Genomic DNA, 27,490 nt, shown 5'->3' with positions numbered 1-27,490 from the left:
TGGAACCAGCTGTTAAGTGATGAAATAGAAGCGGAATTCACCATAGTCAGAGGGGGCTGGCTACGGGGAGTAGGAAAAAGCAGGCTTAGCCAGGGATGACGCTGGCTTGAAGTTGGGTTGCAGGGTTGCCAAAGAAAATGCAGTTAAATTCAAATTTTTTTTTTGAGATGGAGTCTTGCTGTCACCAGGCTGGAGTGCAGTGGTATGATCTTGGCTCACTGCAACCTCCCTTCCGGGTTCAAGAGATTCTCCTGCCTCAGCCTCCCGAGTAACTGGGACTACAGGGCCACACCACCACGCCCGGCTAGTTTTTTTGTATTTTTAGTAGAGACGGGATTTCACCTTGTTAGCCAGGATGGTCTCTGTCTCCTGACCGCGTGAGCCACCCACATCGGCCTCCCAAAGTGCTGGGATTACAGGCGTGAGCCACCGTGCCCGGCCCTAAATTCGAATTTTAGATAAACAATGGATAATTTTTGTTCACAATTAAGTATGTCCCCCACAATATTTGGTACAGCAAGAATGCTGGTCTCACTGCATCTGACTACTTTCATTCTCATTCCGGGAACAGCCTGTGGTCAGCTCCTCCAGGCAGCCAGCCCTGCTATGCTCCCAGACCTTCAGGGGTCCCTGTGCAATGTTTGGGACATGCTTTTATATAAAACATCATTCAATGTGTATCTGAAATTCAAATTTAACTGGGCATCCTGTATGATTTTCTCAGTCTGACAGCCCTGGGGACTTAGCAACTCCCTTTCTTGGAGGGCATATCCTGTTCACCAGATTTCCTTAAGGAGGCTGTCCCTGGTCTACCCAACCCCAGTAACTGGCCCAGGCTTGTATCAAAGATCAATGCATTTTCAAACTGAATTTTTCTTCTGAAAGAACAGAGGAAACATTCTCTTGAAATCTGCCAGTTAACAGAGAGAGAACAAAGAAACACCCTACCCGTTCCCGCAAATCAACTGGTCGAAAAAATGCCCCACAGAAATACAGGGGAAAAAGCAAACCACTTCAAATGCTTCTTTGACACGAATTCACGCTGTGACCAATGGCTTTACGCAGACTCCCAATAAACAGGTCAGGCTGGGGAGAGCTCGGAGGGGCCCAGCTTGGGCCTTTTCCCTTCTCAAAAATGATAGGAAAACAAACAGTTCTTTTGCTGATTCAAATGGATACATTTGGCCAAAGCTCCTTAAATGAACAAGAAAAATCAGTGCTGAGATAATTTCTCATCGCTTGCCTTCAAGGTCAAGGTCTGGGCTCCTAATGACCCCAAATCATGGGGCCATTTACTCACTGCTGAGTAAAGAGGAAGCCCCCCACCCACAATATTTGCTTTAGCAAGAATGCCAGCCTCACTGCACCCGTCTAATTTCACATTCATTCCAGCTTGTTTCGTTTATGAGTTTTGAGAATGAAAGAAATTTCATGCTCATTCTCATGGCCAGCTCTCAGTCACCTCTTCCAGGCAGCCTCTCTGATATGGCCCCAACTCTCCCAGCTTGCCCGTGCAATATTTGGGACATACTTATAAGGTGACAAGCAGATTATCAAAGACAGGGTAGACACATCACCTCACCCAGGGCAGAAACATTGGGAGGCCAAGGCGGGTGGATCACAAGGTCAATAGATCGAGACCATCCTGGTCAACATGGTGAAACCCCATCTCTACTAAAAATACAAAAAATTAGCTGGGCATGGTGGCGCGTGCCTGTAATCCCAGCTACTCAGGAGGCTGAGGCAGGAGAATTGCCTGAACCCAGGAGGCGGAGATTGCAGTGAGCCGAGATTGCGCCATTGCACTCCAGCCTGGGTAACAAGAGTGAAACTCCATCTCAAAAAAAAAAAAAAAAGAAAAAGAAACAGACTCTACAACAGCGGTTCTCAAAGCAGGGTTTCTGGACCAGCAGCTTCAGCACTGCCTGGGAACTTGTGAGAAATGCACATTCTCAGGCCTCACCTAGAGCTACTCAATTAGATACTCTGCCAATAATACTCAGCAACATCTAAGAGTGTGCGTGTGTGTGTGTGTGCATGTGCGTGTGCGCGTGTGTGTGTGCGTGTGTGTGCATGTGCACACACTTAGCAGCTTTCCTTTTTTGTCATTGCTGTTTTGACACAGAGTCTTCTTCCGTCTCCCAGGCTGGAGTGAGTGGCGTGATCTCTGCTCACTGTAACCTCCGCCTGCCGGGTTCAAGCAATTCTCCTGCCTCAGCCTCCTGATAGCTGGAACTACAGGCGTGTACCACCACACCCGGCTAATTGTTTGTACTTTTAGTAGATGGGGTTTTGCCATGTTGGCCAGGCTGGTCTCGAACTCTGGACTTCAGGTGATCTGCCAGCCTCAGCCTCCCAAAGTGCTGGGATTACAGGCATGAGCCACAGCGCCCAGGTGAATTTCTTTCTTTCTTTTTTTTTTTTTTTTTAAGGAGTAGAGAGTTTACTAGGCAAGAAAGATGGGAGAAGGCTGAATTGCCGTAATGACCGACGATGTTGAGCATATTTTCTTGTGCTTAGTTGCGATCCATTTACATTTTTTTTTTTTTTGTATGTTCCATCTTTCGGCCATCTTTTTTGTTGTTTCATGCATGGGTTTTGAGGATTACTTTTTTTTTTTTTTTTGAGACAGAGTTTTGCTCTTGTTACCCAGGCTGGAGTGCAATGGCGCGATCTCGGCTCACCGCAACCTCCGCCTCCTGGGTTCAGGCAATTCTCCCGCCTCAGCCTCCTGAGTAGCTGGGACTACAGGCACGCACCACCATGCCCAGCTAATATTTTGTATTTTTAATAGAGACGGGGTTTCAACATGTTGACCAGGATGGTCTTGATGTCTTGACCTCATGATCCACCTGCCTCAGCCTCCCAAAGTGCTGGGATTACAGGCATGAGCCACTGCGCCCGGCCGAGGATTACTTTTATATTCTAGATAAAAATCCTTTATCAGATAAGTGATTTGCAAATATTTTCTCCCAGTCTGTGGTTTGCATTTTCATAATAATAGTGGCTTTCAAAGAGCAGATGCTGTTCCCTTTGATAGAGTTCATTTTTTCTCCTATGCACTGGGATTTTGGGGTCTCATTTAAGAAATCTTTGCCTGAGTCAGGGTTACAGAGATTTTTCTTACCTTTCTTCTAGCAATTTTGTGGTTAGAAGTTTTACAATTAGATTTGTGATTCACTTTTTGTTAATTTTAGTATATCATGTAAAATGGATTGTTTCTTTCTGTGTGTGTGTGTGTGTGTGTGTGTGGCCCCAGAATATCCAATTATTCTAGCACTATTTGTTTCCCAGGCATATATGTTTGAAAAGAGGCTCTGGAGTGAAAATTATCTACTTCCCCCTATCTGGTGAACTCCTATTCATCCTTCAAAACTCAGGCCAAATGTTTCCTCAGCTAAGAAGTCTTCCCCACAAAGGCCAAGTCGCTCTATCAGTTATCCTGTGGTGCCTGCAGCATTTTGTGCAACCTCTGACATATTCTTATCTCACGTGATTGCATTAATTTCTAAGTCTGTGTTTCTGCTAAAACGAAAATTCTTGGAGGAGGACCACACTCCTAGCACTCAACACAGGCCTGGCATAGGTGGTGGTGAAGGTATTTGGGATAGAGCGGAGAAAACAATGGTTAAAATAACTGAATAATAAAATATCAAACCAGTGAATCATTTGCTTCTTTAAGCCGTGAAATACCTAACTCTCAGCCCCACTCATAGACTACATTCATTAGAGAACCAGTGCTGAGCCGGGCCCAGTGGCTCACTCCTGTAATCCCAGCACTTTGGGAGGCCGAGGAGGGTGGAAATCACGAGGTCAGGAGATCGAGACCATCCTGGCCAGCACAGTGAAACCCCATCTCTATTAATAATACAAAAAAAAGGAGCCGGGCTTGGTGGTGCATGCCTGTAGTCCCAGCTGCTCCAGAGGCTGAGGCAGGAGAATTGCTTGAACCAAGGAGGTGGAGGCTGCAGTTAAGAAAACCATCGCTGAGTGCACCTACCCAAGTTAACCACCAGGAGCATTTACAAAGAGCACACTTTAGGCCAAGCCCTGTTCTAAGCACGTTATGCACCATTTCATTTCACCCCACAACAACCCTATGAGGCAGATAGTGCTACTATCATTATTTTACTTAAGAAGAGACGGACATCCAGGGAGGTCAAGGTCAGGGCTGGGGCTTGAACTAGACCACCTGATTCCAGGTGGAATCCTGGAATCCTACCTCTACGTATACTACACCTGGTTTCTTTATTTGTCCAAGTCTCCTTTTCCCAGTAAGCCCAGACCCTACAAAGCCAGCCCCTGACTCTCCCACGTGGCCAACCCTTGCCAGCTATGAACCCTGGTAACAAAGGGGACAAGTTGCAGGGGGGCTCCGCATCACCCTCCCATCTGGCCCCAGGGACACAGCCTCACATCCCACCCCAAAGGACTTCCTCCTTACCTTGGACCACACACCCATGCCAAAGGAGCTGCTCTCTGCCATGTGGTGCAGGTTCAGCTCCGTCCTGGAAGCACAGAAGGAACCAGGAGTCAGGGGACCCGCTTCACACCAGGGCAGGGGGCATCACAGTGTGAGGCTCCACACCACTGCCCAGGAACCCCAGTGGCTGTAGCTGGCCTTGGCCCCGCTAACTTCTCTGAGACATCTTCGATCTCCCAAATATTCCTCCCTCACAGCCCTCACTTGGCCTTTCCCGAAAGCCAGGAAATCCCAGAAGAAAGAGTAGTAGAGGAAAATCAGGAGGGCAGGGACTGCTCCCAGATCTTCTAATCAGCTGGGTGAGCTCACTCAAGCGTAATAATGAAATGGTCAACGCGAATGAGTCCTTGCTGCACGCTGAGTTCTAAGATCACTCAAGACAGCCACACTCCATGGGTACAAATATGATTTCCATTTTGCAGTGGACAAAACAGAGGCACTGAGCGTGAGTACTGCCCCAGACTTCACAGCTAGCCAGTATGCAGCCAGGAGCTGAACTGCGGTCTGCTGGCCCCTGCAGCCCACACTCGTGCCATCCTGCCACGGGCGCCTCTCCCGGCCTCAGTCTGCACTTTATGAACCAACATGATGTTTAAGGCTCCTTCCGGTGTTCACACTGTAGGTTCCTTGAGAGTGAGACCTGCAGATGGGCCACCCACTTTTGCAGGCTTGAGGAATGCAAGCCAAAGGTGGGATGGGGATGGCTATGCCCCTTGCCCCCTCAAATCACACTCTCTACTCACAAAAGCGTTGTAGAGCCCAGCCTAGGGTCCCCAATCCCCATGCAGGTTCAAATTGGTTCCTGGAAAGTGGGGCTTACTCATCAGTCTCCAACCAGCTTGTCTGGTTCTGCGGTCTTCAGTGTCCTCTCCCTGGAGTCTCTACAGACCCCACACCCCTCTCTGCCTTGTGACTTTGAAAGACTCTCACCAGATAGGCTTCAAGTTCAACCCCAGTGCTGCCATGTAGCGGACAAGGTAATTCTCTTCTCTGCAACTCACTTTTCCTTATCTGTAAAATGGGCCCCCTACTCCACTCACCTCCCAGGATTAAATGATATATTGTACATAACCTCACACTGCTGGGCTGGCACGGAGTAAGTGCTCTCTGTTTTCCTCACTCTCTCTTCCATTCACTGGAAATTCAATCTGACAAGTAATTAAGAAGCATCTACCTGGTGCCAAGACCAAGCCCTGTGCTAGGTACTGGGAAGGCAGAAAGAAGGATGACAGGGCCCCTGACGCAAAAATCTCCCAGTCCACCTAGTGAGGAAGGGAGACCTGCCAGCATGGCAGGTTCCTGAGCCAGAAGCACACACCAGACACCAAAATGGTAAAAAGAAGAAACTAAGGAGCAAGAGTCAGGCAGTGTTCCTCTAAGGAAGGGATTTCGAGTAAAGTTTTGAAGGATGAATAGGAGTTTGCCACACGAATGCAAGGGAGAAAGAACATCTGTGCAGTGGGAACCGGTTTTTGACCTTTGGAAACCTCCATGGGGGTGAGGAACCGGGTTGGCAGCAGCAGAGGTAGAGAAAGGGAGGTAACGGGGGGTCACCAAGGAGCCTTCAGAATGACTATGACTCCCTGAGGGGTCTGAGTTGCTCCTCAGACTTTACTCTCTTGGGGTCCCTGAAACTCATCTGGACGAGCCCTTCCTCTCAGAGGCAGCTTTGGCCCGGCTTCTAAGGCTGCCAGACTCAATAAGGATGCCACCAGCACGGAGGGCCCTGGTCTGGGCCTGGCTTGGAATGGAGGCCTGGCACCCTCTGCTAGCTGCAGTGGAACCTTCACCTTCCTGGGCCCACCCCAGGATAAGCCCCCAACCCCCCTCCCCAGCAGGCAATGCTTCTATCCCCAGAGCCAAGCCCCACCCATGGGATACAGATGAGAGAGCCCCAATGTGGGGCTCCAGAGCCGGAACAGGGGTGATGTGTGTCCCTCAGTGTTCAGAGAGGTGAGAAAATGGAGGCCCCAAGATGTAAGGGCATGGGGCTGAAAGTGGGGCTCAAACACCTATGTTCAGGCTCCACCCACCCCTTCCTTCCCACATTACCCCCTTACTACACGCCCCACATGGCGCCTGCTGCCTTGACATGATCTCATTTAAATGCCTCCAGGGTTGGCGCTAGTAGGGACCCATTTGACAGAAGGAGAAACCAAGGCTCAGAGAAGCCCATGTGGGGCAAAGCCAGGATCCGATCCATGTCCCTCTGAACCCAAAGTCATTTCTTTGGATGACCTGCTCAGGGCCTGTGGGGGTATCAAAGCAGACCACCTCCTCCCAAATCTACAACAAACACAAAGCATTCGCTAAGTTCCGGCGCTATTCTAAGGACTGTCTACCTGTTCATTTTTTAACCCTCACCACAACACTGCGATATAGTCACAGTTATTTTGTGGTTAAGAAAAGTCAGGCTCAGAGAGGTGAAGTCACTAGCTCAAGGTCACACAGCCAACGAGGGGAGAAGCCAGCATGCAAATTCACACAGCCTTGTCCTCGAGTTTCTGGCCCTTGTCACTCTGCTATACCACCCTACTCCAAGTTCTTCTACAGATTATCAAGACCTTCTAGAAGCTTCCCTGCTGCTCAGTTACTATCACTCTGAAAACTGGGAGTTCCTGGGATGCCCAAGACAGGTTGAGGCTGCCCTTCAGATGCAGAGGGAAGGCTGGGGAACAAACAATGTTGGGGTTAGAACAGAGCAACCACAAATTACCATCCTTCATGTGGGAAAACCTAGTTTTTCCTCTCCCTGGAGCTTCACGAGGACCGTGCAACCATCCAACAGAGGAGGGAACCAAGGCTCTGGGAGAGGAAGCCACATGAGCTCCGTGCCTAAGGATCCCCTATAGATCTGGGGAAGGGCAGAGATGGCTTTTTGGGCCACCTCCTCCAGGAAGCCCTCCAAGATGCGGCTTGCATGACTACTCAGCTCACTGCTCCACTCAGCTCCAGGTCTGTCCTGAGGCACCTCATGTAAACACACCCTACACCCAAAGCTCCCACAAAAGTTTAGAAACTTCTGGAAGACGTGGGGGTCTGCTGTCACTCTCCCTCTTCCCACACGCAGTCAGGGGCAGTATTGACATACCACTGTCACAGCGGACAGCCTCCACTCCCAGCATTTATAAAGAGCTGAATGTATATTATCTCACTTAATCCCATAAGGTCTAGGCAAGGAGGTGTTTCCACATTACAAAGGAAGAAACTGAGGCTCAGAGTGGGTGACATGTGACATGTGACCAAAGTCATCCTGCATGTGAGCTGTGTGTACCCAGGCAGCTGGAATCGGAGGCCATGTTCCTATTCCCTGGGTCCCACGACCTCTCAGTGCTGGGCAGAAGCTAAGGCTGGACCCGCAAAGAACAGGTACCCTTTGCGGCAGTGCCCTCGGCTGTCTCTACCTGCAGCAAGTGCTCACCTGAGATCCAGGTCCAATCCAGCCAACATCTGGGAGAAAACCTGGAAGTTACTTTCGCCTTCTGGCTGCCGTGCCACGCGGCTCTTCTCCAAAAGCATTGTCTGCAGGGAGACAGGACGAGCACCCCGTCAGCGCTGTGGGTACATCTGCTCGTGCCTGGCGCCCAGCCACCCAGAAGCCCCATCAGGTGCCCCACTCTGATCTACTCTTTGAGGCAACGTCTCAGGTCCAACTTTTGCTGGCAACATCCAAGTCAAAACCTCCCAATCCTTTGTCTCATAATTCAGAGTTCACCCAGGAAACCAACTAATGCAATAGATTTATTCCAATTAAGGCATCAAAGGTAATAACAATCAAAAGAGGCCACCCTCCAGCATATTCCTTTTTTAATAGAAGCCTTTGATACCTTAACCCGAATCGTGATTAAGGGTAGGATTTCAGGGCCAGGACAGAAAAGGGACTTCTTTGGCATGGAGGGGGTTTCCTTGAGTCTGGGTATTACGCCAGCTCCATGTGCAAACCACCCTTCTAATAATCTAATCCTACTTTATGTTCAAACAGAATGTTTGAGGGAGTTGGGGAGGGGTGCTGATGATCTTGGAGATGAGAGGGAACAGGCCATGTGTTCGTCACACCCGGACTGCTGCGGAAGGCTGGTGAGTGTCTGTTTAATTTCAACTTGCGCTTTTAAAACCCGGCTAATGAGAGGCTGAATTCTGTATTAGCTCATGAATATTTCATCCCCCTGAGAGTCCGAAGCACTGACAGGCTGGCTTGCTCCAGAAGGGAATGTTCCAGGGCACCAAGCGAGGTGGGAGCCACTGGCCCCAGCTTGGGGATCCATGACCATTTCATTATTTATTTTTATTATTATTACTATTTTTTTTTTTTGAGACGGAGTTTCGCTCTTGTTGCCCAGGCTGGAGTGCAATGGCACGATCTCAGCTCACTGCAACCTCCGCCTCCTGGGTTCGAGTGATTCTTCTTCCTAAGCCTCCTGGAACCTGCTACTATGCCCAGCTAATTTTTCATTTTAGTAGAGACAGGGTTTTACCATGTTGGTCAGGCTGGTCTCGAACCCCTGACCTCAGGTGATCCACCCACCCAAAGTGTGGGGATCACAGGCATGAGCCACCACCATGACCATTTCAGACACATCCCAGAGTCCTAGAGGGAGGCATGGCTCTGCCGTGTGGGGCTAGAGGCACAGCGGCCCAAGGGCCCCCTTGCACGTCCACCCAGAGGCCTCACCTGGAGCTGAGCAGCCGTGATGCGGCCTGTGGCGTTGAAGTCCAGTGACATCACCATGGCGAACCGGGTGGCACTGCAGCTGTGGGCCACGGACACCGAGCCGAAGGCCCGAAGGATGGTGAAGGTGGCTCGGATCTTCTCCACTGGTGGGGGCATGGGGCCAAGCATCACTGATGGTCCAGGTGCTGCCACTCCCACCTTGCACAGGCCCACCTTTTCCACGGCGCCTGCCTCAGCACCCTGTGGCCTTCCTGTGAGCTTCCTGCCATCCCCTCCCTGCCCAACCCAACTCTAAACCACATACATTTCACTGAGCGCCGCCTGCTGGGCTGGTCCTGTACTACCGGCCCTGGCATAGGGGAGACAAGATTCAATCTAGAAAGGCCAGGGTTAGGTACAATCTGGGTAACAGAGGCTGCCCTAGGGCTTCCCAGACCTAATAGAACCTAGAAAGTGGTGAGGATGATAACATTCTGGGGCCTGCCCCACAGCTTAGAAGTAGGCTTGCAAAGCCCTCTAATCTCCCCACTACTATTCATTGCATACCTACAATGCAACAAGCACTGTGCTGAGCACCTGGATACAGCCTGACCTGACTTCCACCCTCAGACACATACAATTCACAGTGCAACTACATTCGGAGAGACTGTGCCTCTTCCCCAGCTTCTAGCATGAGCCAGATATAGAGTAGGTGTTCAGCAAAGCATTGCAATAATCCTGGTGGAGAAGCAGTGTGGCCCAGCGATTAAAAGAGATTGAGGTCTGCCCTTTGCTGGTTACCTGGTTTGGGGCAAATTAATTAACTAGTGAATTAACTAATTAATTAATTAATTAAATTTAGTCCTCATGTGGCTGTCATGAGGACCAAAAGTTTTTTGTTGTTGTTTTTTGAGATGGAGCTTCTCTCGTGTTGCCCAGGCTGGAGTGCAGTGGCGCGATCTCGGCTCACCACAACCTCTGCCTCCCAGGATCAAGCAATTCTCCTGCCTCTGCCTCCCAAGTAATGGGGATTACAGGCATGTGCCACCACACCAGCAAATTTTGTATTTTTAGTAGAGACGAGATTTCTCCATGTTGGTCAGGCTGGTCTCGAACTGCCAGCCGCAGGTGATCTGCCCTCCTCTACACTCCCTGGGCTTCTTCCCTAGCCTGCTCTGCCAGCACTTTTTGTAGAACATTCAAGTTTTGAACGTATGTACACTTCAGTTTCCTCTCTGGCTATTAGTTTCTCATGAGTGTAGACTCTGCCCTTCTGTCTTCACTGGTCAAGTCATCTGTTCAGTTGAGCAGGTTGTGCACTGCCCCAAAACACCACATCCCAGGGGCACGTCATTCATATCCCACTATCCTAGACTTGTGTACTACTTTAGGATGGTTTCTCTGCAGATGGCAGTCAAGTATCTGCTTCTAGTAACATCAGTGTATAACGATTGTTCTGCAAATGGCCAGCAATGTCTTGAGGGAGGAGTGCCTTATTCTAATTTCAACAAATGCATCTCAGTGACCCAGGGATAGCCCTGCTCAGCAGCAAGCAGGGGGTGTGCACATATCTGGTGCTCAGTGAAAGCTAGCTGAATGAATATAAGAAAGAGCAGCTCAGCATCCCCTTCCAACTCTCCCTGTCCTGGACCCAACTCTACATGTCACCTAGAGGCCACCGTACCTGAGACCCTGCCATCCAGACTGCCTGCCATCCCCACCAGGTGCTCCAGGACCTGCTCACAGCAGGAGGTCTTCCCAGCGCCACTCCGGCCCAGTGCCACAATGCTCTGGTCTCTCCAATGGTTCAGCAGTGCCCAGTATGCCCGCTGGGCCATGGAGCCAACGTGGGCGGGCAGGCCATCCCGGCGACTCCTGGGCACCTGTAGGAAGACCACGGGCATCATCAGCCTTCGCACCCAGCCAGTGCCTAGGGAGCATTCTAAGCCAGTGCCCCACCCCAGGTTTAAGATCCAGAACTGTGTCCCTGCCTCCCTTCGTACTCTGTGGGAAGAGCGCAACCTGTGTGTCTAGTCCCGCCCCGGCTCACTGTGCGTCCTTGGACCGCCCATGCCTGTTTTCTGAGCCTAGGTCACCTCTTTAGTTAGTCAGAGGCTTGAATGTCAGCTGCATTCCCCATGGGATTATCTATCTCAATGGTTACTCAAAGCGTCGAATAGTATCTGCCTGAAACGAGGCAGCTGGATAAATGGCATAATTAGCCATTGTGATTAGTGATGTCTGCCACGGACACAGGGAACGGCACGTGGAGGGGTTAGTGGTGTGTGTGCTACATATTTGCCATGAGAGATTTAGGTGATACCTGAAACCCCATCCGCTTCATCCATTCATTCATACTTCAGTCAAATAATCCATTGAGCGTCTATATGTAGCAGGCACTTGGGCACAGCATGACACAAAACAGATAAAGGAAATTCCAGCCAATCACAAGCAGACACTGTTATATGCCTGTGACAATAGCTGAAAAAAGCACTTACCAGTCACTACCAAGTTTTGGTGAAGATGAGGAGCTACTGGAATTCTTATACAATGCCGATGGGAATGCTGATGATACAGTCACTATGGAAAACAGCCTGGCAATTTCTTCTACAGTGAGATACGCACATATCACATAAACCCACAACCCCTCTCCACATATGGACTTAAAAGAAATCAAAGCATATGTTCATACAAATTCCCTCCATGTCATTGGTTCTAGCGACTATATATTCAAAATCACCAAACCCTAGAACAATGCAAACATGGCCGAGCTAGTGAACTAGGAGAATCACTCATTCTGGTTTTAGCGACGAAAGTCTCATGTCCCAGAAAATGTTTTAGTCCCAGGAAAACCAGGACAACTGGTCATCCTATGAACAAATATGCATGCTAGTGCCTCACGAAATAAAATAAAGGAACTAATGTGGATAAATGAAACCTCATGGATGAATCTCCAACGCATTGCACTGCCTGGAAGAAGCCAGTTTGAAAGGTTACATACCGTACGATGTCATTTATATGATTTTTTTTTTGAAAAGGTAAAACTATAGGGACAAATAAAAGCAGGTCACTGGCTACCAGGGGTGGAGCTTGGGGCTGAGCTGACCACAGAGGGGCCCAGGGAACTTTTGGGGGTGATGGGAACTGTCTTGTAATTGATTGTGGAAGCAGTTTTGCAACTACACAGCTTTGTCCAAAACACACAGAACTGTACATTTAAAAGGTGATTTGAACTGTAATGTAACTTACACCTCGATAAGCCTGATTTTTTTCTTAAGTCCCTGCTTGGTGGAACTTGCCTTCTTCTGGGGAGAGAGAGATGATCAACGAAAGAAAGAATTTCATTGTAGTGAATGGGAAGCATTTGAAAGTCACACGCCTGAATTAGATCACCCAGGAAGAGTGTGGGGAGGGGGAACTCTGACAGGGGGAGGCAGGGAGACCACAGGAAGACTGACCGGGAGGCTAGTGGGCCAGAAGCAAAACCAGGAAGGCAGAGTCCTGGAGCAGAAGAAGGGTGTGTTTCCAGGAAGAGGAGGAGAAATGCTGCTGAGTTCATGAGTTCAATAAGAGGAGACCAGACACTTGACATTGGACTTGGCAGCAAGGGAAGAGGGCAGGAGGTTACTGTGAGGTCAGTGGGAGGGCACCAAAAGGAACAGAGGGACTGGCCGTGCTGCAGGAGGATATCCAAAACCCAGGATGCTGAGGGTCCCCATTGGGTTCAGCAAGGCTCCATCTGCGCTCCCTAGCGTAGACCCTTGGCCAAGCTAGGGGCACAAACCCTGTGTGATGGCCCTCCCTTCAGTCTGGATGTCCAGCTTGGGGCTGGGGGTGTTCCCAGTCCACTGTTGGCCTTTCCTGCTCCAAGCCCCTGAGGAACAGTCATGAGTCCCTATCCTGATGGCAGATGTAGGGCTTGGCAGGACCCTAATGCAGGCAAAGGGGGGACATGCCCAGACACTGCCTGGACACAGCCTTAGGGCTTAAGGCAGGCAGAGAGTCCTGGGGTCTGAGCCCTAGAGCCATCCCCCAGTCTGGAAAAACTCAAGTTCAGCCGGGCGCGGTGGCTCAAGCCTGTAATCCCAGCACTTTGGGAGGCCGAGGCGGGTGGATCACGAGGTCAACAGATCGAGATCATCCTGGTCAACATGGTGAAACCCCGTCTCTACTAAAAATACAAAAAATTAGCTGGGCATGGTGGCTCATGCCTGTAATCCCAGCTACTCAGGAGGCTGAGGCAGGAGAATTGCCGGAACCCAGGAGGCGGAGATTGCGGTGAGCCGAGATCGCGCCGTTGCACTCCTGCCTGGGTAGCAAGAGCGAAACTCTGTCTCAAAAAAAAAAAACTCAAGTTCAAGGGACAGGCAGTCCCGTCCATCAGCCCACTCAGGCCCACTGTCTGGAGGGAGAAGGAAGAATTCTACACGTCCAGGTTCCTGAAGGCACTCATTTGTGCGTGCGTGCACACATGCCTTTGCATCTGTGTACATGTGCCCTTGCATGCATGCACACAAGTATGCTTGAAGACACATGCACACAACAATTGCTGAGGGCTCTGTACGCAGAGATGGTGCCCAGTTCTATCCACCCGGACACACCCATGCTCAAACTCACGCTCTTATTCACTGAGACCTGCACGCTGCCAGGCACACACCCAGACCCCAGCCGCCTGGTGGGGGCTAGCCCCGCAGTGAGAGAGGCCCCCAGTGCCACCCAGACCCCACCAGCCCATCCTCTAGGTGGTCTTGGCCTCACCGCAGACCTGTGCTGCCACCTGGTGGCCACATGGGGAATCAGAGGTTGATCCAGCCTAAGGACAGGAGGTGGTTGTGGGTTTGAGTGTGGGAGGCTGGAAGGCTTGAGGGAAGGGTGGGGACCAGTGCTGGACCCCCATTCCAGGGCGAGAAAGACAGGTAGGGGGATATACCTTCAGGGTGTGTAGCAATGCCTGCACCTTTTAGCACTTTTGCCTAAGGTCTGATGCCTCAGTCCAGGATGGTGAGTGATGGGCTGCTTGCTATCAGGGCCTATAAAAACGTCCCTTCCAGCGATTTCCAGGGAGCCAGAGGAGTCACTAGGCCATTTGGACAGCTCAGAGGCCTTGGGCTGCAATAACACAAGCCTAGGCACTCACCACAAGGAGGGGAGAGGGCACGTGCCAACCTCTGGCCCACCCAGAGCTTCTGAGGTCCTCCCAGGCCCTTGACCATGGACAGCTGTGTGGAAGAGGCCTGGGGAGTGAGTTAAGGGGTGGTGTGGGGCACTTTGGATGAGAACAATCTTGGAGAGAGGGGAACAGGACCACTATATCCCCTTTAATGGATTTAGCATTGTTCAGGGATTAGGGATGGGTTCATCCCATGGGGCTTCAGAGGGCAAGAGTGGCTTTTCATCCCCAATTGGCAGAGGAGAACATGGAAACCAGAAGAGGTAGCATTATTTTCCTAGATGCCAGGTGTCCTAGGGGCTTGTGACTTCCCAATGAGTCCCCAGAAGAGCGCATAGGTAAGATGTCTCACCTCTGGCAGGCCTCCCTGCCTCCACTTAGCCTCTTCCCATCTGTCCTCCACCCAGCAGCCAAAGGCATCCTTTCACAGCCTAAGACACACACATCACTGCTCTGTTAAAAACCCCAGTAGGGACTATCTCTAAGCCTACTCTGCCTCAGGAGGCTGCCCAGTTCATAAGAAATAAATAAAAATACCCAGTAGCCGCCATCCCTTTCAGAGAAAAAGCCAGACTCATCATCCTGAGAAGCCACAGAGCTCTGTTCAGGCTTCTTCCAACCTCTCCCACCTCATTGTTGATGGCCTATCTTTTCTTCCCAGAACAGCAGTTCCAAGAGGGCAGGCTTGCTCGCCTGGCATCTTCCCTGTTGTCTTGGCTGGGCTCTGTAGGAGACCCTCTATCAATAGCTCAATCGCTATGGATTGAATGAATGAAGGGGCTGCGCTTCAATGACTCTGCTGAGGTGCCTCGTGCGTCCACAAGGTGGCGCTTAAAGACTTCCTTTGCTCTTGTCCATCGCGACACAAACGGGCCTTTTCTACCCTTCCTAGGAAAAAAAACTAAAGCACAACTGAAGCTTCTGTTTCCCCGTTGATGTGGGTGCTCGGGACTCCCGAGAGTCCAGCATGGGATGAAGAGCACGCGGGAGCGCGGGGTCCTGGGTATTCTCCCTGCTCCCCTGCTCGCCGGTCCTGAGAGTTTAGCCTGTGCCTGGCCCGGCCGGCTCTTCCCATCTGTAAAATGGGCCAGGAACAGTACCTGTGTTTTCAGCTGGATCTGTGAGAATGAGCTGAGTTAATGCATGAAGGTGCATGAAGCAGTGTCTGGTGGAGTTAATATTCAATTCCGTATTTTCTTTCGTTATTCTTGTGATATTTAATGCTGCTGTTTCTGTCCTAATGGCGACTGATCTTTCCCCCCTAGGGAATGGGGGAATCTCCCGGTCCACACCGCAAGATACCCACAGTGCCGCGAGAAGGATGCTGCTTGCAGAGAGGTAGACTGGGGGCTCTGCTTGTTCTGCTGCCACCTCAGATGCAAGGGATCCCCCAGCCCCTCCTGCCCTCAACTCCCCAACCCTGCCGCCCATGGTCCCGCCTCACCTTCCCTGCAGAGGGCATCGAAGGCCCCCGGGGCTGGAGGACGATCAGATCAGGCCCTGTGCACGTGTGCGGCAGCTGAGCCCTGTGGCGCTGCAGAAGCGTGTTCAGGACACTGGACTCGTTGACACTGATGAGAGAGGCCAGGTCCTCGGTCTGGTCCAGCTCAGGGGGGTTGGCCTGTGAAATCATCACATAGTGTCTCCTCTGGCCTCCTGGCCCCTAACACACACACAAGCACACATTCATACACACACATTCACACACACATACACTCACGCATTCACACTCACACATACATTCACACATACACATTCATACTCACATTCACACACACATGCACACTTACACATACTCAGACACACACATATACTCACACACACACCACACATACATATACACACATTCACACACATACATACACACACATATACTCACACATACACCACACATACATATACACACACATTCACACACATACACACATACATACACACACATTCACGCATACACACATGCACACACCACACATATACACACACATACACTCACACACACATGCACACATTCAGACATATCCACACATACACCCACACACACTCGCATACACACTCATACACCATATGGATACACATACACACAGACACACACGCGCACACACACACATACCCATAGACATACATACACGTACACACTGACACATATACACACACATACACACTGACACACACACATACACACTCTGACACACACACACTGAGCCCTTCTCTTGAGAGCCATGTGCCAGAGACCAGAACAGAGCACAGGGACTCCGGATGGGAAGCGACAAAGTGCTGTGAATAAAATAGGGCCACCCCTTCTCCTTGCCCTCTGTGCAGCCTACGAGGCACCCCCTCTTCGCTGAGGTCCAGCCCCCAGTGCACCAGGAGGGGAGATGCTCCCGAGACAGACTTCACAAAGTTCAAAGCACTGCCAGAGTCGCTCTCCTCTTCTTTCCCTCCTCTTCCGGGTCTCATGGGGAAGCTCTCGGTGCGCTCCGTGATACCCAGGAGTGGAGGCCAGTGACCAGAGCACCTCGTTGGTCTCGGAGCTCGTCGTGCATGGATTCCCAGGAGACCACCCAAACCCTTAGAAGCGAGGGGTGTGTGAAGCTGCGTCTTGAGACATCTATTCTAAGAGGCATCCTATCATTCTCTCCAGCTTCAGGGGCTTTTCTGAACCTAGTACTCGGTGGTTGGGCCAAGCCTGAGCCCTCTCATGGATCGGCATTTCTTGCAAGGCCACTGAGCCTCTGTAAATTCCCAGCACAGGAGAGGAAGCCTGAGGTGGGCAGAGGAGGAGCAGAAAGGAATGCAGATGAACAAGGAGATGAACTCCTTCTACGTTGACAGGCTGTGCCGGGTGGAAAGGGCATGACAGAACCTTTTTTTTCTATCGTTACACTGTGACTTGTCCTGAGAAGGATTTATGGTGCACAGCAAAAAGGTATTCAAAGCAATTTGAAGAGCAAAGCTGAAAGAAAGTTTGATGGCAAAATATAGGCCATTAGAATCTAGGCTATGCTTAATGGCGAGCAGCAAATTTGGCTCTGAGTTCCCTGGCAGCCAGAGTGAAAACAGAAACATGCTCTGTAGTATGATTTCCAATATTTATAAAATAAAAAGCTGTCATATTCCTGGGTCTATCAGAAGAACTCCAAGTACCAAGAACTGACAAACATGTCCCTTGATGTGTCCTCATTAAGGGAAATCACAGTAGAGAGTGAATGACCCCCTAACAGTATCCCTCCAGTAGAGCACTGAGTTCAGTGGGGTTCTTCACTATAACTCCCTCCAGGGCATCAAGCCAAAAAGGTATTTGTAGTCAGGTACAAGGAAACCTCTTGCAGGGGTGGGGAAGGAGGGTATGGAACTGGGGGGCAGGAGGACAGGGGACTTACCCTATGGACATGCTCCTCATCCACCTCAGTGATGGTTTGGTCAGCATCGATGCAAAGTCTCACCCTTCCTGCTGGCAGGTCTGCTGTTCCCTCATCTGGCTTTAGCATCGTAGCTACATCCCAGAGAGAGAAGGTGGAAGGGGAGGGGGTGGGTAGGGAAGAGGGAGTTGGAGGGGAAGAGGGGAAAGAGGCTCTAAGTGGGGCCAGCAAGCTTGGGAGGAGGCTTAGGACAGGTCAGAAAGAGGCTACATCTTTTCCATTTGGGGTCTGTTTGCATGACGCTTTCTAAGTTGTGACCCCAAATCCAGGCTAAGTCTGACTCACCTTAGGCTTTTACCAGTGGGCACAGTGCCAGGCACAGAGTAGGCACCCAGATAGTTGGGTACACTGACCTGTCTCATGCACAGACCTGGAATGGCAGATGATGGCATACAAGCTGCCATCTCCCCATCCCGCACCCATGGCAGACATCACTAATCAATCCTCTTCCCAGCTGTGTTTGGACTGGGACTCAGAATCACTTCTCAGTAGAGTGCAGTGATCAGCCACAACCAATCGACAAAAGTAGACTCACGAGATCAAATCTATTGGCCCACTTGTACCAGACTCTGGGTTCCTCAAAGAACACCATAGGAGGCAAGCATGCTCGGTGCACAAATGAGTTACAGTAAATAATGAGTTACAGGTAAATAACACATTATCAAGACACAATGCCTTTGAAAGGTGGTCTCCACTGCTCCTCTCCCCTCCTTACCCCCAAAGTGTGATCAGGACCTGGAACATATGATTGGCAGCAGTAGGGGGACCCTCCAAAGGTACTAACACCCCTACTTACCAAGGATAAATCCGTCCTTCTGAGCCAGCCAGACTTTCTGTGCCTCATACCATCTGTCCTCAGGAGCCTGAGGACAAAGATGACATAAATTAAACCAGCAAATGACACCACTGCCCACCTTCCACCTTACATGGGGTTTCTCACAGTGTGGTCTGCAGCCATCTAAATCAGAATCTCCTGGGGGAGAACGAGAGAGGGAGGGTGCTTATTTAAATGCAGATTCCTGGCCTTTCTCCATGGCTGGCCACAGGAATCTGCATTTTTAACAATCTGCTCTTTGTGCCATCCCAAGTTTGAGAGCTGTCGTGTGGCATTGTAAGCAAGCTCCACCATGTCAGCCGTGAGGAGACACCTCACATTTTGGAGACCTTCCCTCACTCTGTGGGGAATTCCACCCCAGGGCAGGTATAACAGAAACCTCAAGACCTCTGCTCACTAAGGAAGTGCCCATCATCTCTTCTAGGCGCCTCCCTGTTCCAGCCACCCCTCTCCAGTTCCCTGCCTACCCCGCTTCCACCCTTTGTCCATCTCTGGGGGCAGATCTTTCCCATCCCTCTGTCTCTGAACAGGCCCATCTGCCCCTCCCCGCTCCCAGGGCCGCAGCCCCTCACCTGGTCTGCGTCTCTGCTGTGGCCTCCTCTGCCTGCCTCCTGTGGGGCCAGCCCGTCTTGGTTATCCTTTGGTATCCGAGGCCTTTCTGCATCCTTCTCCAGAGGAGGCTGGCTGAGTCCTTCCAGCTCTGTCTCCAGGGCACCAGCCCTGTCATCTGCTCTTGAGCAGGGCTCCTCTACTTCCTGCCCACGGCTTCCTGGCCAGCCTCCCTTCCCCGCAGCTGCTGGCGGCTCCACCATTGTACCCACCTCGTTTGGGGCTTCACAGCCCTTCTTAATCTGACTCCGAACTTCACCTGCCTTCCCAGACTTACCCTGGGGTTGCCCCATCTTTTCCTTCTTATCCCAGGACTCACCTGCCCTCCCAGTTGAGCTCTGAAGCTCACCTGCTTTCTCTCCCACTCTTAGATCATCCCCTGGCTTGCCCTGTACTTGGCTTGTCTTCTCCGTCTGGGTCTGAGGCTCACCTGTCTTCCTTCCCTTACTTAAGAGCACTTCTTTGTCCTTCTTATTCTGGGGACCGTCCCACTTACTCCTTCTTCCCAGGAAACCTCCCCACTTTCTGCCTGGAATTTGGGGCCCAACATGCTTCCCTTCACTCCCTGCCTCCTTGGAGACATCCCCCTTCTCCACCGTGTTTGTGGGCTCCCCTCCCTCCTTCTCTGCTGTCCCCACCTGCACCCCCTCGCTGGGTCCTTGGGCTGGGGGCCTGGTCCCCTGGCTGTCTTTGTCCTGGGGCTCACCCTCTTTCAGCTCTTTGGTCTTGGGGACCCCACCCGCCTTCCCCACTATGCTTTGACCCTTTTCCCCTTTTTTCAGTGCCACTGTTCCTTTGCCTGGGTCACCAAGACCCCCAGTCCTGGTCTTCTCAGCTTTTGGGGCCAAGATCTCGGTGCTGGCCTGGGGGCCACAAGGAGTCCTAGAGGTCTCCCCTTTCTTTTCCTTTCCAGGGTCTGCAGCTGGGGATGGGGTTTTGCAAGAGGGAGTGTCATGGGAATGAGTCCTCTCTGGCTTGGCTGAGTCCGGGTCCAGCTTGGCCACCATCAACAATACATCACCCCTCCTCACGCCCCTCTTGAAGGGGAGGGTCTTTTTGGCTGGTGTCGCACTGGAGCCCAGCTCCTGGGCCTTCTCACCATTGATGCTGGTCATCCGCTCAGGGTCGGGGCTGCCGGCCCCCTCGCTCGCCTTGCCCAGAATGTCCGAGCTCCCAGGAGAGCTTGACTGGTTTTCCTGAGAGATCTGCTGGCTTCCAGGTCTGCTGCCACCGCTGGACTTGCTGCTGGGTTGGCTGACGGGAATTTCTGGGGTCTAGGGGAGAAACCACAACCACGCCTGCATAGCTGCTTGCTGACCCGACAGCTTTGTTGTTCACTCACGCGTTCATTCATTCATTCATTCAATTGTTCACATCTCCATTCATCCTTCCTCCAAATCCAACAGGCATGGCCACGCCCAACACCCTAGACCTTGGCCCAGCCCCTCAAAGGTAAGTGATGGAATGGAAGGAGAGTGGACTTTGGAGCCCAGCAGAACCAAGTTCAACTCCTGGCTCTGACACTCCGTAGCTGTGTGACCTTACTTAAATGAATTCTGCTCTCTGAGCGTTTTTTGATCAATAAAATGAGGATGATAAAAGCCTACCTTGCAGGGTGGGTGTGAGAATTTGTGACAAGATATAGAAGCTAAGCCCAGCACATAGTGTGTCCGCGGTGACTGGACTGCGGCTACTACTGTTATTATTTCTGCCCGGATTCTTCCTGGGCCGGTAGGGGATCTGGGAAAGGACCCGGAGCCTGTCACTAGAAGGACCTGCTCTCATCTTGGCTCCAACACTCTCCAGCTAGACTTCCTCTCTCTGTCTCTATCTGGGCTACCATCTCTTCTCTCTGGGCTTCGGTTTTCCCCTGTGCAGGTAGATACCCTCTGACCATCCAGCTCTTTTATAGGATGAGATGTGGAAATGCTCTTTCAGAAAAAAGGTTTGATGAAATGCTAACAAGAATAGATAATATAGAGAGGAACATAAGTGAATTAACAGAGTTGAAAAACACAACCGGGAACTTTGCGAAGTATGCACAAGTTTTAACAGCCGAATTGATCAAGCAGAAGGAAGGATATCGGAGGTTGAAGACCAACTTAATGAAATAAAACGAGAAGACAAGAATAGAGTAAAAAGGATAAAAAGAAATGAGCAAAGTCTCCAAGAAATGTGGGACTATGTGAAAAGACCTAATCTACCTTTGATAGGTGTACCTGAATGCGCCAGAGAGAATAAATCCAAGATGGAAAATACCCTTCAGGATATTATCCAGGAAAATTTCCCAACCTATCAAGGCAGGACAATACTCAACTCCAGGTAATACAGAGAACACCACAAAGATATTCCTCAAGAAGAGCAACCCCAAGGCACATAATTGTTAGATTCACCAGGGTTGAAATGAAGGAGAAAATACTAAGGGCAGCCAGAGAGAAAGGCCAGGTTACCCACCTATCAGACTCACCGCAGATCTCTCAGCAGAAACCCTACAAGCCAGAAGAGAGTGGGGGCCAATATTTAACATCCTTAAAGAAAAGAACTTTCAACCAAGAATTTCACATCCAGCCAAACTAAGCTTTACAGTCGAAGAAAAAATAAAATCCTTTGTGAATAAGCAAGTACTCAGAGATTTCATTACCACCAGGCCTGCTTTACAAGGGCTTCTGAAAGAAGCATTACACACAGAAAGGAACAACCAGTGTTAGCCTTTCTAAAAACATACCAAAAAGTAAAGAGTATCAACATAATGAAGAATTTATGTCAACTAATGAGCAAAATAGCCAGCTAACATCAAATGGCAATAATCTTAAATTTAAATTGACTAAATCCCCCAATCAAAAGATACAGCCAAAACCCATCGGTATGCTGCATCCAGACCCATCCTACATGCAAGGATACATAAACAGTCAAAACGAAGGGATGGAGAAAGATTTGTCAACCAAATGGAGAGCAAAAATACATAAATAAATAAAAAGCAGAGGTTGCAATTCTCGCCTCTGATGGAATGGATTTTAAAGCAACGAAGATCAAAAGAGGACATAATGATAAAAGGATCAACGCAACAAGAAGAGCTGATGATCCTGGATGTGTACGCACCCAATACAAGATACGTAAGACTTGTAAAGAGACTTGTACTCCCACACAGTAGTAGTGGGAGATTTCAACATCAATATTAGATAGATCAATGAGACAGAAAATTAACAAGGATATCCGGGACTTGAACTCAGATCCGGAACAAGTAAACTTAATAAACATTTATAGAACTCTCCACTTTAAACACACAAGACAGGCACTCTTATCAGTACCACATCACACCTACTCACAGGTTTAAATGAAATATTGGTTGGCCATGATTAAGCACAATTGATGGTATAAGGGAGGTTTTCAATACCCATTTTTAGACTGCATTCTAGCCTGGGCAATTAAGCAACACTCCTGTTCTCTCTTCCTCTTTTTTCCTCTCCTTCATTCCTTTTTCTTTCTTTCTTTCTTTCTCTCTTTCTTTAAAAAAAAAGAAAAAAAAAAGGAAATGCTCTTTGGAGATCATAGAGAGAGGAACACACTGAGATGCTGCTACTTCCACTGCCCTGGTCCCCATGTCACACACCCCATAGCAGCTGAGGGCCCTGGTTTCTGCCCCTGGGGTCCTCCGCTCTTGCCTGACATAGACATTCGTGGCTGCATAACACCCAAGGGGTTTTCACTGCCTGCTCCCTTTCCAGGCCTTTTCACTGCCTTGTGATTTTAGCCTTGCTCAGAACTTCGCCCTCAAAGCAGCCTGGCTGTGGCCTGAAGAGCTCACAGGTCCAGCTGTACCTCCCTCTCTGCAGAAAAAGACCTCAACCTCAAAAGCAAGTTCCACTTTGACGTCTTGCTTCAGCACCATCCCCAGCCTGGGTTCTTCCATCTTGGACAATGCTAGCACAGCCTCACAGACACCCAAGCCCGGGAATCTGGGACTCTCGCCCTCCTCTTACATTCATTCCAGTCCCAGGAGCATCTTGATTCCACCCTGCAAAGCTTCACATCTGTGTCTCTTTTTCCAAATCCATGTCTGCCATCCCTCACCTGGGCCATTGTCACAGCCTGTGAACTGCTGTCCCTTCAATTTGCTGCCAGCCATTTTAAAACTGATCAAAGATTCAGGTAATTGCCTACAACTTACGGGAAAATCATTTGGCACCACCATTGGATGTTCAAACTCCTCAGCAAGAAAACCCAGCCTCCAATCTGATCATATTGTCGCTACCTGTTCCTGTGTATGAACTGTACAAGCCTCTTCTCCTACCTGACCCTTCCCTGCTTCCAGGCGGTTGCCTATGCTGAGCTTACTGCCTGGAGCGCCCTTTCCCCTCCTCACTTGTCCACTTCTATACCCAGCTCAAATATCTCCATCTCCCCTCTATACATCTTTGCCTGAAGACTTCAAATTGTTCCAAGCTTGCACAAAGTCCCAGAGCACTATGCTAGTACACCAGTCACAGCATGGCCACCTTCTGCATTTTATTCTGGATTTTATTTGTGTCTCTCTCCTGTTTTAGGTGGACAGTGTCACAGCAAGTCTCTATCTTCATCTTTGTAATAATGAGACCTATCATTTATACCTTCCTTGCAATAAGCCCTATATCAGCATCATGCAATCTCCTACTTAATCTTCCTAAGGAACAACTGGGGCAGATTCTGAACTTCTCCCCACCCTACAAGCAAAGAAGCAGATGCAGAGATGTAAAGTGACCCAGCTACAAAGGTGAAATGTAAAGCCAGTTCTCTCTGACTCTTAAACCAGTGCCCTCAACTGCTGCATATTAGAAAACCTTCCTTTTCTCTCTAGGGCTCTCTGGAATCTCCTGGGACACTGAAAAAAAACTGTAATGCCTTGGCCTTATTCCAAGAGAGTCTGATTGAGTTGGCCTGGGTTGCGACTCCCTGGGTGATTATGAGGAGCAGCTGGAGCTCAGCATCATGGGTCTGGAGCCCATGGCCGAGTGGCTCCTCCTGACCTTCTGGGGCAAGGCAGGGCATAGCCTTAGAAAGGGATTGACTGCACTTGGCAAATCTCACCACTGTGTACACCACATTGAAAAGTAAGTCAGTACCTTACTTTTAACCAATCACCACAGAGGAGACAGTAACATGGGGTGGGCCAAACGAGATAACCAGTGCCAGCCTCCTCCCACCCACCCCCATATGCCCATGAATTCTCTTCCTTTGGATCGTCTTTAGTCCCCCTGCTCTGCACCCTTCTTAGCATATAGAGGAAACAGCACCTCTAGAACCACTGTGGCCAAAAAGAAACCCATAGCACATTTTTACAGATGAGTAAACTGAGGCCAAGAAAGGGGAAGGGGGTGAGCCAGGACCACGAGAAATGGCAGGGCCAGAGCTAGAAATCTAGATCTCCTTGACATTCAATACGGGTTACTTTCCAGTCCAGTGTTATTCCAGCCTCTCCCTGTCCCTCACTGGCTGGGTAGCCTCAGGAGAACCAGGTTGCCTCCCCAAGACTTGTTTTCCATTCCTGCAAAAGGGGATGGATCCTAATGGCTTCTTGCAAGTATTAGGTGAGGATCAAATGGAAGTTGTGCTGGGACAAGGCAAGTGTGTACTGAGTTATTTATTGATTGGGACAAGAAAATTAAATTGGCAGGAACCAAGCAGAGCTTGCTGCCTTGTGGGAACATGTCCTGAGGCTCCCTTGCTCCAGTCCCAGGAATATCTTGGCCCACGGTCCAGCCACCTGCTGTGGGCTGAGGCTCAGAGCCATCCTGCATCTTGGCTGAGTCTCCATCCAGGCCCAGCAGTGACAGTTTGTCCTCATCCATGGCTCAGCTCTGCCTCTTAACTTGCTCACAGTGACACCAGGACTGCTTACAATCTCATGGAGCCCTTTCCCCCCAGGTTTCTGTGGCACTACCCTGGCCACTTGTGAGAAAGGAAAACACACAGGATCTCCCCCTGGCTCTACCTCTACCTGGTCTCATGACCTTGGGTAAATCACTTGACTTCTCTTGGCCTCAGTCTCCACCTCTAATAAATGGGTAGAATCCCACCCACCTGCATTGCTGCACAGGGTATCAAATGAGCCATGAGCAGCAAGTAAGCATTGTCTGGTGATAAACAGCACACAGTAGAATTTCATCATAACCTAACAACAGCCTGCTGAGGTCAACTTTGGCCCCCACTTATGCCTTAGGTCAGGCAAGAGTGGGAACAGAGCCTGTCCTCCCTATCGACCTCCCCAACAAAGACTTGGTAGGGGTATTTCAGCAGCTGCTGCTGTTCAGCTGCTCGAGGACCCCTGTAATGCATCAAAGTCATTCATCGGACAGGTGCAGGCATATGTGGGACTGAATTCCTAGTCAAATAACTTATATAATCCAGTAAGTACTATGCCAACCAACCACAATTAAGACAGGCATAGAAGGTGCAGTGGGATTCAGAGGAAGGAAGGCAATGGGAGAACTTTCCAGAGATGCGCTATTTGAGCTGGGTTTTGAAGGATGCATAAGAGCTCAGTAGATCAGGTTGAATAAAGGACATGCCTCAAAGCCAGGATAGCAGGAGCAAAGGCAGGATGATGAATGAATGACTCCGAGGAAGCTCACAAGACAGAATGATGGGTATGGAAAGGCGTCTGGTCCCGCTTCTTGGGAACCCCTTACCTCTCGTTCTGGAGAGGCGAGGGCTGACCGTTTCCTCTGTCTCGCTTCCTTGGCCTCTTTTTCAGTCTCCCGGACCAGTTGCTTGATGAAGCCCCCTGGGATGACAGAGAAAAGGGGAGGGGGCGAGGAGGGCGGAGGGCTCTTGTCCTCTTCCCGAATCTGTTTTGCAGAAGCAAGGAAGGAGAGAACCCAGTGAGTCCAAGAGCAGGAGCAAGCTGTCCTTCAAAAACTGTGTGATGGAGCCTGGAGGGGGCCGAGGAGGACATACATAACCAAGCCCATGTATGAGAAGCCACAGCCAAGCAGGTGAGGCCCAGCAGGGCTCAGGGGGGGGGGTTCCTGTGACAGCGCATGAAAATGGAACATGGGGCAGCCAGGAATTCTGTGGGTCAGTGTGATTTCTGCATGGTGATATGAACGGTCATTGGCATGGTCAAGGCTGCTGGTTCCCTTCCTTGCCATGGGACATGCCCATTCCTGGGAGGACCTGCTCTGAAAGGAGTGTTTCCAGTTTCCAGAAAGGGAGGGATCACAGGGCATCATCCACCCTCTCCTGGTCCCCCTTGGCTTATAGTTAATATAATAGATGAATCAGTTACTCACTTACTGTGCACCAGGAGTGTGGTGAGATAGGGGAGGGCTGACAGCCATGATCTGTATACAGATCTGACCTTGTGGCTCCAGCCCACTCAACTGACACTGTGCTGTGGCTTCCTGATGGTCCTTAAACCAGGATCGGGGCAGCCAGGGGTTCTCCAATACTGGGTCCCATAACAGGCAGGTTGGACCCTGGTATTTCACCCCCAGAAATATGGCCGAGGCCAGCACTGGCTGGACTCATGGTACAGCTGAGACCCCTCTGTGGGCCACAGTGACTTGGAGGCTGAGGCACGGAACTGGCTATGGCCGACTGAAGCGTGTCTTTAGCCTGCGTCACTGACAGCCCATGAGAAGAAAACAGTCATCAGCGCTTTATATGGAAGAGCTCCACACTGGTTTAAAATAACCTCCTTATCAAGGTCCTCTGTGCATATGTGGGAAAGATATGCTGTCTGCAGCCCAGCTGATAAGGGGGGAATTCAAAGGAGATAGGAAAGGCCGGGAGACAAGGCCTTGGGATGAAGCTGGTGGATGCAGACCTCTGCCCAGCAACAGAGAAGCAGGGGCACGCGCTGCGGGGCCCACGTCAACGTCACATTCCCCTTTTTTCCTTCCTGATGTGGGACTGAAAGCCACTTCATAAGTGAGAGACAGTCTCAAGGCACACTCTGCAGCTTCCAATGCCATTTTAGCTGCTATCCCCAGACCAGGCTGGGAGGGGCAGGGGCAGCCAGGAGGCAGCCAGAAAGAAGCTTTTCGCCCTCCCACCCTTCCACCTCCAACTCATCAAATCACATGCACAAGGTGGGGTGGGGGTGCAGGAGGTAACAGCCATCTTGGAAAGAGTCAGCCCTTCATACCAAATCATGAAAAACACAGAAGGGGAAGAAGGAGTATCTGGGGGAGGAGAGCCCCTTTCCAGTTCTCTCTGGTGCCTGAAGGCAGAAACCAGAGAAAAGCACCCCTGTGGCATAAACCTGGCCTCCAACAGCTCTGCCTCTGCCCCCCATGTGCCCCTCCTCCCATCCAAACCCCAGTGCTCATCAAAGCTGACATGA

General features: G+C 50.4%; 1 protein-coding gene across 6 annotated transcripts in view; it reads right to left on the bottom strand.

Moving 5' to 3' along the window:
- The window catches only part of MYO18B (myosin XVIIIB), a 397,224-nt gene that overhangs the window by 352,272 nt on the left and 17,462 nt on the right, over positions 1–27,490 (bottom strand). For 4 of the 6 annotated variants that reach the window (XM_078336710.1, XM_054239730.2, XM_054239724.2 and 1 more), the window contains exons 3-11: positions 25,833–25,993; positions 19,131–20,441; positions 18,520–18,586; positions 17,685–17,797; positions 15,749–15,925; positions 10,819–11,017; positions 9,156–9,298; positions 7,905–8,005; positions 4,445–4,508 (exon numbers count right to left, since the gene is read on the bottom strand). In XM_078336710.1, the coding sequence (XP_078192836.1) occupies positions 4,445–4,508; positions 7,905–8,005; positions 9,156–9,298; positions 10,819–11,017; positions 15,749–15,925; positions 17,685–17,797; positions 18,520–18,586; positions 19,131–20,441; positions 25,833–25,993 (2,336 nt within the window). Of the gene's footprint in view, positions 1–4,444; positions 4,509–7,904; positions 8,006–9,155; positions 9,299–10,818; positions 11,018–11,632; positions 11,840–15,748; positions 15,926–17,684; positions 17,798–18,519; positions 18,587–19,130; positions 20,442–25,832; positions 25,994–27,490 lie in introns of those variants that run through there. The other 2 variants (XM_078336705.1, XM_035256971.3) reach the window with 2 other exon arrangements.

This window comes from Callithrix jacchus, chromosome 1 (assembly GCF_049354715.1).
Source record: "Callithrix jacchus isolate 240 chromosome 1, calJac240_pri, whole genome shotgun sequence".
Classification (NCBI taxonomy): Eukaryota; Metazoa; Chordata; class Mammalia; order Primates; family Cebidae; genus Callithrix; species Callithrix jacchus.
The sequence above is the reverse complement of the archived record's forward strand: the minus strand, read 5'-3'. Positions and strand labels throughout refer to the sequence as shown.